Genomic DNA, 12,835 nt, shown 5'->3' with positions numbered 1-12,835 from the left:
GAGGCAGGTCTCGCTCCCCTGCTTCTGCCGCCGGGGAGAGGAGGAACAGGGCGGTGGGGAGTGCGTGTGTGCGTGTGTTTGGGGGGGTTATTTATTTATTTCTCGCTCCTGGTGGCTGCAGCTGGCAGACCTGGGAAGGAGTAGGCGCCATTGCCAGAAGGATTATTGCCAGGGGAGGGGGGGGGGGGGGGGTGAAGAGAGGAGACCCCGAGGCTCCCGGGGAAGCAGAGAGGCGTTTCTTTTCCTCCCGCCTCGGCTCCTGCCGCCGGGGGATGCGCCCGGGCTGAGAGGGGCTCGGCTCCCTCCCGACGCTCAGCCCTCCTCCTCATCCTCCTCCTCCTCCTCCTCCTTCTCCTCCTCCTCCTCCTCCCCCCCATCCAGCAGCATGCATCCCTCTCCGCGGAGACCGGCCGCTGCCACCTCCAACCCTGCCATGCTCCTGCTGCTCCTGTGCCTGGGCTGGGCTCCGCCGGGCTGGGGCTGGCCGCGGGGCACCTCCCGGGGGGCTGCCGGGCTGCCCCCCAACGCCACCACGCCGATCTCCATCATGGGCTTGATGCCCCTCAGCCAGTCCGAGGAGGACCAGAAGAGCAAGATCGGCCGGGGGGTGCTGCCCGCCGTGCAGCTGGCCATGGATCAGATCCGCAACGAGTCCCTGCTCAACCCCTATTTCTTGGACCTGCGCCTCTACGACACGGAGGTAGGGACCGACGCCCAGGGCCGGGGCGCTGCGGGCGCAAGGGCAGCGCGGACACGGGGGGGCCGGGGCTGGGGGGAGAGGGATGCCCGGCCGGCCGGCGGGCCCTATCCGGAGCGGCTCCCCTGACACCCCCCCGAGGTGCCCGGGCACCCGCCTGCCAGCCCCCCAGCAACAGATGCACGCCGGCCGCTTCCCTTGCCGGGTTTATTTTTGGGGGGAAAAACGGACTGGATTCGTCCCTGCAGCCGGGGCAGGAGGCAGGGCTCCCGAAAGGGGGGGGTGTCCCCATTGCTCCGGCCCGGGAGCCCCCCGGGGCCGGGTGGAGGAACTCGGAGGAAAGAGTTAAATCTGCGGTGCCTCTGCCCGGCCCCGGAGCGCTGCCCCCGGCCCGGTCCGGCCCGGCTCGGCTCGGCCCCGAGCCTCTCCCCCCTTCCCCCGAGGATGCTCGGCGAAGTTGGGTCCCGGCGGCGGCCCTCCCCCCCCCCCCCCAACCCCGAGGCAGCCGCGATGGGTTCGGGTCACAACTTCGGGAGCCGTGCGCTGGCAGAGAGAGGCTCGGGCCCCTCCTGAAGATGGCACTCGCCTCGCGTGGATCGCCGCAGCTCCTTCTCCAGCACAACCCCCGGCAGAGCGAGGGGATGCTGAAAAAAAACCCCAAACCCTCCCGGGTGACATTTAAGGCAGCCCCCATCTCTTCTCCTCCCCGACTCTGGGAAGCCGAGGGGAGCGCGGCTCTATCGGGATGCGCTGCGCCGTGGCAGGGTCCCCGTCCCCCAAAACCTCAGGCAAATCTCTCGTTTTGGGGTGGCAGCGATTGGTTTTGTCGGGGTACGGTTCAGGTACCTTGGGGCAGAGAGGCGCAGAGGGCGGCATCGCTGGAGATGTCGTTCAGGAGGAAGCGTGGTGCCACCGTGTTTCGTTGTACCCAGCGGGAATACAGGCAGGATCAGCCCCGAGGAGTCGTTTGTGTCCTTAAAAAATGAATCCTGGGGAACTCTGCAATCATAATGAAAAGAATTATGGGGGATTTTCTGAATGACATTACCTGTTTCATAAACTGAGGCACTGGCTGGGGAAAAAAAAAAAAATCAGTTCTCCTAATCCTGTTTTCATTACATTATTCTATTTAGCTTCATCCCTTGGATGGAATTGTTACAGAAATAACACATGCAGGGGAAGCAGATCTTCCTCGGCAACATCTTCCCTCTTCATCCAGAAACGCCGTAATCAATAAGGTGCCGCGCTTTATTGCAGTCCAAACATTTTGAAGTTGTTAATACAGATTTTGGGTTCCAAAGAAGGTACTTGGCATTAAAATATTCAGAAAAACAAACAAACAAACAAAACAAACAAACAAAAAAAAACATGCCCTATTTGTTCTGGAATGAGTATCAGTTTCTTAAAAAATCGCATTTTTTTACTGTTTTGTACTCTAGGGACATAAAGAATCAGGATCATGTTGCCAGCTTGCTGGGTAGCCTTGAATGCTTTTAAAGCAATTAATAAATGGATGGTTATGGAATGCTAAGTTGGGTGAATGTATGTATTTGGAGAGCAGTTAGATCATTATTGCATGCTTAACAGTGACAAGTAAATAACTTAGCGTTCCTAAGGAGCGCTAGATTGACTGCACCAAAACGGAGCAGGCTAATGGCTGGAATAGCCATTAAATATGTAGTGGCAGTGCAAACTTTTTCACTCCATTCAGACATTATCTTATTTCTTCTGGGCACTTACGGGAAGCAGAAGGGTAGATTGCTCCTTGTGCCCGCTTGGTGCTCAGCCTCTTTCCTGAGGTTGCCAATAAATAGATACGCCTGACGGGCCTGGATCCTTGTCCTTACATAATCACAGACCGGGGAGACGTTCTCCCTTTCAGGACTTTGCAGATGCTCGTGACATTGTCAGCTCTTGAAAAGAGAGTGTGAAACCTTGAGCACCCGGGGTTTTTGAACGGCTCGAGAAAATAATTGTAATATTTCTGTAGTGCTTCGGAAATGTATGGCAGTGATTCAGAAACTCCCTCACAGAGTTCCAAAATCACCCACTGCTACGAACCAATGTTTGTGTGGCAGCTTTACGTAATGCTTTAATAAAAAGAGCATGAAAAATAATTGTAGAAATATTATGAAAATGAAAAAAATGGATCTTTTTTATTATTATTTAGGTAGTTTTCTGGTGAAGTTGAACTGAATGTTGTTTGCTTGATATCTCTGACTTGTGCCGTGGAGCATAAGAATGCCCTTACTTTCTGACCAACCATCTGAAGAATTGCAGAGGGCTTTCTAAGTTGGGCTGTTGTTTCTCGATACGTGAACTCGCTACCCTTTGAGCACACGAGCAGCAGCCCTGGTGTTTATCAACATGTTTAAGCTGAATTAAGCACATAGTTCCCTACAGTCCTTTATCCATGTCTCAACCAGCTGTGATTCTGATTTGTACCTTTGACACAAAATCTAACCACAGGTCACAGCAAGTACATGCAAATGCAGAGGCTGCTGGCTTGAGTGCTGTTGTTGACGGTTAAATGTGTCTGGAGTGTGACCCTGATCCAGTTCAGCAAACCCCATTTGCACCCCATGGGCGCATCTTTATTTGTCTGGACCTTCCTGCCTAGGTTCGGTGAATAAAATACAGCTCGGGTATAGGTGTTTGCAAAGGCCAGTCTAGGTTAGTGACTTAAGGTAGTCCTGTTCATTTCAATGAGAACAGGAGCAAACTCGAGGTGAGACTCTTAGACACGGTGCCATAATTAGGTTATTTTAGAAACAAGCATGATCATCTGTAAGGAGTCTTATCCAAAGCCCATTGAAAGTAATGGCAATAATTCACTGATCCCAATGGCCTTTGGACCAGGTCCTAGAAGTTAAGGGCACTTGGTAGTTTATGATGTTAGATCAGTAACTGTGATATAATATTTCTTCTTTTTCCTGTCCCTGTGATTGTAACATCAGTTTGCTGAAAATGCAAATAAATCCATTGTAGAGCAGTGAAATAAGCTCTATACATGCTTGATGCAGTTCTCAACTTCATGTAAATCAGGAAAGATGATAATTACTTAAGCATCCTGGCACACATCTGTTGGAGGAAAAAAAGCACAATAACCCTAAAATAAAGAGCTAAGCAGTCTAATAGAGAATGTTATGAATTTCAACAGTATTTAATTTGCATCAGGCAAAAACTGACCATGCAGAAAGCAGAGGAAGAGGCATAGTGGAAGAAGACAAGGGCTTTAATGGAAGTTGGATATCTGCCCTTCCGCATCTGGACATCTTCCCTTGAATATGGAATATATTTCCTGGTTTCTTTTAGGATTGATGCTGCAAATGTTGCACAGAGAGACTGAATTTGTTTTGAATCTAAACATGTATAGCTGTGAATGCAGGTTAGGAGTCTGTCATTTGTTTGGGAAGATCAAGGGGAGTCTTGACAAGCTGAAAAAAAAATCTTCCAGAACTAAGTGGGGTATATTACCACAAAGAAAGAAGAAAACTCATACTATGGTGGTGAGATTATTTCATTTTCTCTAATAACTACAAATAACTTGTAGTAATCCTGATGTAATCTCATCTTTATATAATAATAACATACTCTAATACCTTTAAAGAGCAAGCTGGTATAGAAGGGTGGGCTCGGAAACATACACAGGACTCCACAAAATCTTATAAGGAAAATGTGAACTTCTTGACATTTAATACATATTTGCCCTCTTCTATTCTGCGATTAAATAGAAAGTGTCTTGCCCAATTTACCTGACAAGAAGTAGCAATCTAGGTATGTTATAAATAGTCTTTCTCTTTATTTTCCTCTTTTACTAAGAAAATCTCAGTGTTTTTCAGCAACCCCTCCCCCAGTCCCTTGAGGTATAAGAGAGTTGTATGTCTATACACCGGTCTGGGTTACTCCTACCCGCTATTCTACATTAAAACGGGCCTTTGGCCTCCAAATAAAGGTGGTTTTTTTTTGCAAAAAGTCCAGTCATGACTGGTGTCGGCAAAGTCTACTCATGTCTTGTTTCTGCAAACTACAGTCAGTAACTTATTAAGGACAGTGAAGATATTCTAGGAACAGGAGGGATGGTTTGTGTCAGTGGTGCAAAATAAAGGATCCTCCCAGGAGCATGGAACAGAGTTCAGGGGCTGGTCCTCAGAGGAGGACAAGCAGCTCCTGGCTGCCACCTGACCAGCTCTGCCCCAAGAGAATGGAGGAAAAGCAGGTCCCCTGAGAGAAATGCGCACGGTGTGCTAGCTAGGCTCTCTGTCTCAGGAGGCACAGGTTGGAGACAGCCACTGGATTTGTGCAGGGAAGCGTGGTACATCAGAGCTAAGCCAGGATACTTGTTCCTGTATCATCAGATGAGCTTGTGCCTGGTATATGTTGAAGTAGAGGGGTAATTTCTTACCTCTAAATATCACTAAGTACTTAATGCTTTCTGATATATGCAGAGAGTTTAGACATTAAGCTGACGACACACTTGTGTTGTCACATGCATTCTGCCTGGAATGAACGTATATTATAAAACAGACAGCACCCCCTCTGACTTCCATGCAATATGGCTCCACTTGAGGCATATAATCTCTTTTTGCTTTGGAGTTTTATAAACTTGGAGGGAATCATCTAAAAGTTAAGCGCTTATGTTAATTCTATGCTGGCTTTTCCACTGATGCTAAGATGTGGGTGGGGAGAGGAGAGAAATCATGTATTCACGGCACCCACTCCTCTGGGTGTGGATCTCAGACCTGCAGAATGTATATCCTCTAAATATCTCTGCAAAGAGATTAAAGCCAATGTATCATTTTTTCTGGCATATGTCTTGCAATTTCATCTATAAGTTATCCTATAGACACTGCAAAACACAGTGTTATGGGATCTTTTGATTCAAATGCCAAACACACTCTGTCAGCATGGAAAAGTTATTTTTTAGTAAATCCAGGAAGGAGTTTCCTTTTACATTTGCAGAAAGAGGGGGAAGACCCTATCCTCTGAAATGGTTACCAGCTGAAGCAAATTACTCAGGTTTGTGGAAAAGATGGGGTGTAATGTCTTGGCGATAACTGTGAAGAAAATATTTGTGGTAGGAAAAGGGAGAGGAAGGAACTAGAAGACAGACATTTAATGATGGCATTCACACCAAAAGTTGTCGGTGTAATATATGCATTGTTTTAATTGAACACATGCAACTATTTGGGAAGACAACAAATAGCATCACATGTCAAGGCATCTCCGATCAGGCATCAGATCAGCATCTCACATTATTGATGTAAGCACAGCAATGTATGCATTTTGTGTCTTGAGCCTTATTCTTTGCTTTGAATTTCTTTGCTTTATGGAAATTTTCATGGCATATAGCAGAACAGCAATGCATTTGAGGAAACTGCAGAAGCTGGGAACCAAACAATTCTTGCATGACACTCAAGCGGAGGCCATTGCCACCACAGAAAAGAAGAATTTTTCTTAGGAAGGTCTGAACCACTGCATACAGAATTCTGGCTCAGGTGATGAATGGTGGAAGTTAAGAGAGGAAAAAAACCGTGATCCATTGTGGCTCAGCTAACTTTTGGGAGCAGCTGGGGCAAGCGGAAAAGTACACTGAGGTCAGTCAGCACTGATGTGACTCAGTCCTGCGGAGATGTGTGTTGGTATCCGGCAGCCCCATACATTGCCAGTGCTCCATTTCAAGCAGTGAGATTCCAAACGGAGAAGGGTGCAGTACAGATACATCACTTTTTTTTTTTTTTTAAATTGTTTTTGTGCTAGGGATCCTGGAACTAAGCCTGAAGTCTTTGAGGAGGCAGTCACACTGTTGTCTGATTTGTGGGTCTACCTGAGCTAGAAATGATATTTTTAGTTCTTTCCTTGTCCCCTGGTTCTGGTGTTTATATACCAGTAGCCTGACTCCTGAAGCAAACTGGTTCAGCCACAACATCATTCTGACTTAAACAAAGTGCCCCTAAGAATAGCTGAAATATATCTCCAGTCATATGGTGTTTCCCCGTGCCATCCTGCTTATGCTTGAGGGATGACAGAGCCTTTTTTGCTAGCCAGGGGTGCTTCTCTTTGCGGAGGATTTTGCTATGGGTAACATCTGCTGGATTTGGGGGCTGTTTTATGCTGCCTGCTGCATGGGAACAGCAAACACCAAACTGTTCTTTCAGATTTTTTTTTTTTTCTTCTGTTGGAATAACCGTGTAATCTCATCGCCAAGTCAGTGATTGATGTCCAATTTCCATGTCGTTAGCTTTTCATTATCATAAGACTTCAGCTCTGACAATTTTATCCATAGCATTTTCCAAATAAGTATTCCCGAGTGTGAAAATGAAAGCTAACAGATTAAAGGTAAATATCCATCAGAAAATAAGTCACAAAGATCTTAGAATATAAGGGCTAATTCAGCAGGGCTGTCCAAATTGTTTTACTGAGGCTCCTGAGAGATGAAGGCCCAGATAATGGACTAATTGCTTGAAAGTGAGCAAAGGGAGGGATAGGATTAGAAAACTTAGGTTTCCTGCTATGGCCATGGTACTTCTCTTAAATAATTAACGTGTTCTAAGATCAGAGGACCATTAGGATTAGCCAGCAATTACAATATAGGCCGTATATTTCACTTGGGGATCTCTGCCTGTTCCTCAATCAATGAGTGACTGAGCAAGCCTTCTAAACGTGTCTTCAGGATCCCCCAAATCCTCCTCCCTGAAAAATTCTTCTCTGTGATTTGCATGAAATCCCCTTAAAGGTGCATTGCTATTTCCAGCTTACGCTCTGCTGATCCTCTTCCTTTCTGTGGATGTAAAGCCCATTTTGCCACAATTGCCACTGGAGGACCTGATGATGTTATCTAGGTTATTTTCAGAACCTTTTTATTTATTTTTTTTCTTTTCTTTCTTTTGATTAAAGAGTCACTAGCACATATCTTTGAAAGAAGATATTTGTTCGATCTGTTTCCTTCAAGCAGCTATGCATTTTGATTTTGATACCCCTTATCTGAGACTGGCCTCAGTCTCTGCTGCAGCTTCAATGACCTCCAGAATTACACGAAGATACAGACACACAATAGCTGTCCAAGTAACCATTTTACATCCAAAACCTCCAGGGAAAAGTAGTAAGAGGCCTCTTTTGGGTTGCTAATTAACTTCCTTTCCACTGTTTACTGCTTCTGTTTTCATGGGGAATTTAATGTTTTTCTGGCAAAGAACACATATCTTTCTTTACAATTGTTATTCAATATAAAGTGACAGCTTTTGACAGATTAACACTTAGTATGGTAAATAATATAGCCTGTAATGTTTTTCAAGCATTGTGATTTTCAGACATTCACTCCTGTGTATCTCAACTGCATCATATAGAAATATTTCAATATACATGTACAGTATAAAAACATTAAGCTCTGTCTTTCTCTGGGGTCTTTCACATCACTTGAAAGTTCTGTAAAAGCACCTTGAGTTTTGCTTTCCCCTCACCTCTGTGAATTTGGAGAGCTCTGAGTATTAATAATTTACTGGAAGTTGACTGAGAGAGAGCCTGCTTCTTCTTTTTTCTCTTCCACTTTCTCCCTTTCTAAAAATTGTAGGCAGGACTGAATTCCATGATGTTGGTGAGAATCTAGTCTGGAGGGATGTACTGGTGGCAGGACGACTTTATGTGATATAGTAAAATAAATTAAATAGTAATAGCTACCACTACATAACGAAAGCAATATAAAGACATTTTACATTCCAGATCTTTAAACTTAGACAGGCTTCCCTCCTCTCATCATTTCTTCTTGTAGCGAATGCTGATGGTATCAGCTCCAGATCATTTTTTTTTTCTTCTCTTTTTAAGTTTCAAGTTAGGTTCCTGAACTGAAGATTTGCTTTCCAAAAGCACAGAGTGATTTTCAGTTCCTGTCAACATCAGTGGGATGCTCAGCACTTTAGCACGCCAGCCCACCTATGAAAATGCAATGTGCTTCTATGAGAAAGAGAGCTAGAATTGCCACATTCAATTAAGAACAAAGGCATTCATAATTACTGGCTTTAAATTTTCAGATTGCCTGGTGAAATAAAATGCTAGTTTTGTTCAGCCGTTGGGATACAGCTCCTTTCAGGATTGATGTCAATATTATTGGAATTAAATATCCTTCAGGATTAGATTATTGCATCTCAAAGATTGTAAAGAAAATGCAAGGTACAGGTACTTTAAAAAATCAGACATTTAAAAAAAACCAGCCATTTTGTTAACTGACACATATCCACCAGATTTTTACTGCCTATGGAAATAGCATGCTTGACCTTGGCAAAGGTTATCTCATTTAAAGGGGATAGTTAACTGAAGGGTAGAGAACATGTTTTCCTTGACCGGTGAGTTCAAAACTTTGGTATTACTAGAAATCATTTTTCCATTCTAGGTTATTATAGAGCAAGTTACAGATTAAGGCCCCCCTGAGCATTAAACTAGATAGACCGAGCTGCCTCGTTTTTTTTTCAGCCTTTTGTGTGCTCCTGTGGCTTTCTTCTGAATCTTTTGCAGTTTGTCATCTTCATTCTTGAAGTGCTACCACTAGAATTCGATGGATTACTTGAGGAATAATCTCACTGATGCGGTATATACTAGTAATATTATCTCTTTTCTTCAAGCCTGCTGTTGAGCACGAAGGAAATGAATCTGATCTGTGTGCCGCAATGCTGGGGAAGGGGGAAAGGAGCTGAGCTGAGATTTTCAGGCTACACAGGAGAAGCGAGACGCTACGGTTTGCAGCACAAACAATTTTCATTTGCCTTCTTTAGAGGAAATCTGGCTAGCTACAAGCAAATTTGGTCAGTCCTGGTTGGGCAGCAGAAAGCAGATACCCTGATCATTTGGGTAATGCTATGGGAGGTAAATAGCTCTAGCTAAACAGCTGGCTACTTGAAAAGCTGAGACACGCTAGAGCAGATAATGGTGCCTCGATATTGGAGCTGCTCTTGGCACAGGTGGAGGCTTGGTCTTGATGTGAGAACAGGAACTGCCATCCAAAATAAATCGTAATGGATTCCAATGCATTACTGAGGTTTCTCAGGATATGTGAATGCTCCATACTCTAATTACACTGAGCGATTAAGCAGCAAGATGGGAGACACAGGGGACAAGAGGGGTGAATGATAACCTACTTTGAAGAAACTAACATTTGAGACTGGGATTAGAATATCCTATAAATGTTAATGGGTGTTACTCAAGGGGGATGAAGTTTTGTGTGGGAGGAATGAGGTTACATATAGCTTGAATATATAGCCAGCCTTTAACGCAGTTAACGTAGTGTATAGTCAACCTTTTACATGAACCAATAATTCCTAAAGTGATTTATGGTTCAGAAATACTGATCAGGAGATTGAGAACTCAGTTTAAAATGCTATAAAGACAGAGGTTAATGTGGTAAAAAAGGCAACACAAAAAAGATTTCCCCTTTTACCTTTGAAATACATTGGCTATAGGCAAGACATTTTTGCTATTTTTTTAATTTTTATTTTTTTATTTTTTTTAAGTTCTCAGGGACTGTGCTCCTACAAGGGGGCATGGTTTCCTCCTACAGTTTCCCTCTCTGAAAATTACTCAGCTTGTCTGTGCAGATGTCACAATGGAGATGCCAACAGTGAGTCATCTAGTCACCAGTTGTGTCCTAAAGGCTTTAAGCTAGCTCTTGCAAAACCTAGAGTGGTCCTTACTGCGCTGAAGAACAAGTATCTACCTTTGGTAAATTCCCCCAAAATAGCAGGGAAGGCAAGGCGTAAAATGAAATTTTCTGACACTGAAATCAAATTTTAAAATGATTAGCATTTCAAATAATTGTAAAAATTCAGCTTCAAATTTGAGCACTGCATGCAAGATGCAGTTACTTGATTTAACAGGTCAGCATTTCACAATCTCTGCATTTCGTAGTAGATTCTGAGGGTGTTGAAGATAGTTTCTTAATTGAATTTTCTCAAAGGTGTGACAAGGACATTAAAATGTGCTTTTATAGGTATTAAACCTTGGGAGATGTTATTCTGAGACTGAAAATGATATCTGTATGATCAATCATATATATGGCAAATATGGTTAGTTATTTCATCAAAATGAAAACATATGGACATGTTTCGGCAAATATCATGGGATTAATTAGCAATAAGAATACTGTATAAGAAATGCTCATCTGGTTAGAGAGCTAAGTGCTTCTCTCAGGAAGCAAACTATAAGGAAGCAAGTAACATGAGGCTGCACTTGTCCATTATCTTGTTGGTTCCTTTGCCAGTTATGGGTTAAAGGCAGCATTGCTAAGGAGGCCCAAACATAGCACAAGGAGAAAAAACAAAGCAAAACAAATAACACTCCTCTAGATTGAAGCCACTTACATACCTATAAAGCAAGGTGATGTCCCCTAAAATCCATGCTCTTAAAATTTATGTCCATTCATATGTTGCCGAAAATGGTTTCATAGCCTCTGATACACCATTTCTCTCTCATGAATTTAAATCCATCAGCAGGGGCAACAGGGGCTGAACAAGGTGTGGCAGCAGATTCACGTTTTGAACACAGCGGATGATATTCAAACCACATTTTTTTGTTGCCTAAATATGAGCCAAAGCTGAGACCTCATGCAGCCCCATGTTCCCTGTTGAGTTGGTGAAAATCTTTTAGGCATAGGAGGAGAGCAGTTCAGATCACCTTAGTTGTTGAGGTTTGGCAGCATAAGTGTTCTGCTTTCCTCCCTTCTTCTCCCCTGGTGTAGTCAATATTGAAATAATGCTGGTAAGGAAGGCTGGCCCAAAGACTATTCACCAACAAAATCCTATTTAAGCCTCTAAGAAAGGTATTAAATGGGATTTAAGCAACATCTTGGCCTACACTGGCCCTCTGCTCAGGAAAGAATTTCATCCTGAGTTTAAAAAAATGCTTAAAAGATATATTTTCAATAATCATGTTATGGAATCATAAGAATAAGGAATAGAAAATACCTATCAAGCCATGGCATTAAATTGTTGCTACGTAGGACTGCGCTTCCAGAGTGTGCCTCCTACTTAGTCTTGTGCCCAGCTAATGTGCTAAATTTCTGTCTAGGGGATTCCCTTAATGAATTCTGACCCTGCTGCATTTGATTTGGACATTGCCTTGCACAGGAAGAAAAGCTGTATTTCCTTCCCCACACGAAGGGCTTAGTACAGCCTTGTGGCTATAGGCAGTGGTGATGAAGACAAGCGAGGGATGTACATCGGGTACTGCTATGTCACCTCGTGTTTGTGCCTGAGAATTCACGGAGAGCAATAATAATAATTGGTTGGGCTCTTTTCTTGCCCACCCAGTTGCACGAGTGAGCTGGCAGAAGAGACACTGTGGACAGTTAGCAATAAATTGAGCGTATCTCCTGCTTGGGGCTAGTCCCTGGGCCCAAGGCAGACATTTATTGCCTCTTTATTCAGTATTATTTTGCTTTTTTTGCTTTTATTTATCTGTGTTTTTCCCTGCCCTTATGTCACACAGTTTATAGATTGTAATTATAAATTAGAATGCTTATAATTAGACTTCACTGGGAGTTTTTCTCTTGAAGCTTTTTGGTTGTATGTCAGTTTCAAAAGAATTTATTGACCTGAAAATGTTTTGAAACACTGTGTTTTGAAAATTTAAAATAAAAAAAACCTTACTTTCTGCATCAAACTAGTACTTTGTTTTGAAATGTCAACTATTCATGAAATAAATTGCCAGGCTCTGAACATATTATTTCAAATTTGATTTGTATCAAATCAAACTTCTGCCTATGAGCCCTTCCATTTGTTTTTCTTTCAGATTATTGAGTCATGAAAACCTTTGAGGTTTTGGGTTTCCATCCCAGCTTGGCACAGGGCATTTCTTTTGAAATCTTGCATTTCCACAAGATGGCAAAACAATTTGCTATTCAGCTGTGTGTATAATGAGACTGCCCAGAAAATCGGAGCTTTTTTCTCCTTGGGTAAACAAGCATCTCCCAGGCCAGATGTTCCTCCCCTCCCCATCTGTGGGCTTGGTGCTTGCATTCCCCGCCTTTCCAGTATCAGTATTCCAGTAAGTGTGGGGTCTTTCTGGGCATGGGTGGGATGGGAAGATGTGGCTGCTATCTGTGACTGTTGGATCTCCTGTGGTGTGGTGGTCGTGTATCTGTTTCCTTCTCCT

General features: G+C 43.6%; 1 protein-coding gene across 5 annotated transcripts in view; it reads left to right on the top strand.

Moving 5' to 3' along the window:
• GABBR2 (gamma-aminobutyric acid type B receptor subunit 2) overlaps positions 1-12,835 on the top strand; it is a 475,356-nt gene continuing 462,521 nt past the window's right edge. For 2 of the 5 annotated variants that reach the window (XM_083824026.1, XM_083824031.1), the window contains exon 1: positions 1-700. In XM_083824026.1, the coding sequence (XP_083680152.1) occupies positions 386-700 (315 nt within the window). In that variant the 5' untranslated portion in view covers positions 1-385. Of the gene's footprint in view, positions 701-1,830; positions 12,728-12,835 lie in introns of all 5 variants that reach the window. The other 3 variants (XM_083824029.1, XM_083824028.1, XM_083824027.1) reach the window with 3 other exon arrangements.

The sequence above is a fragment of the Anser anser genome, assembly GCF_964211835.1.
Source record: "Anser anser genome assembly, chromosome: 2".
NCBI classification, from domain to species: domain Eukaryota; kingdom Metazoa; phylum Chordata; class Aves; order Anseriformes; family Anatidae; genus Anser; species Anser anser.
Note: the sequence above shows the minus strand (reverse complement) of the source record. Positions and strands in the feature narration are given on the sequence as shown.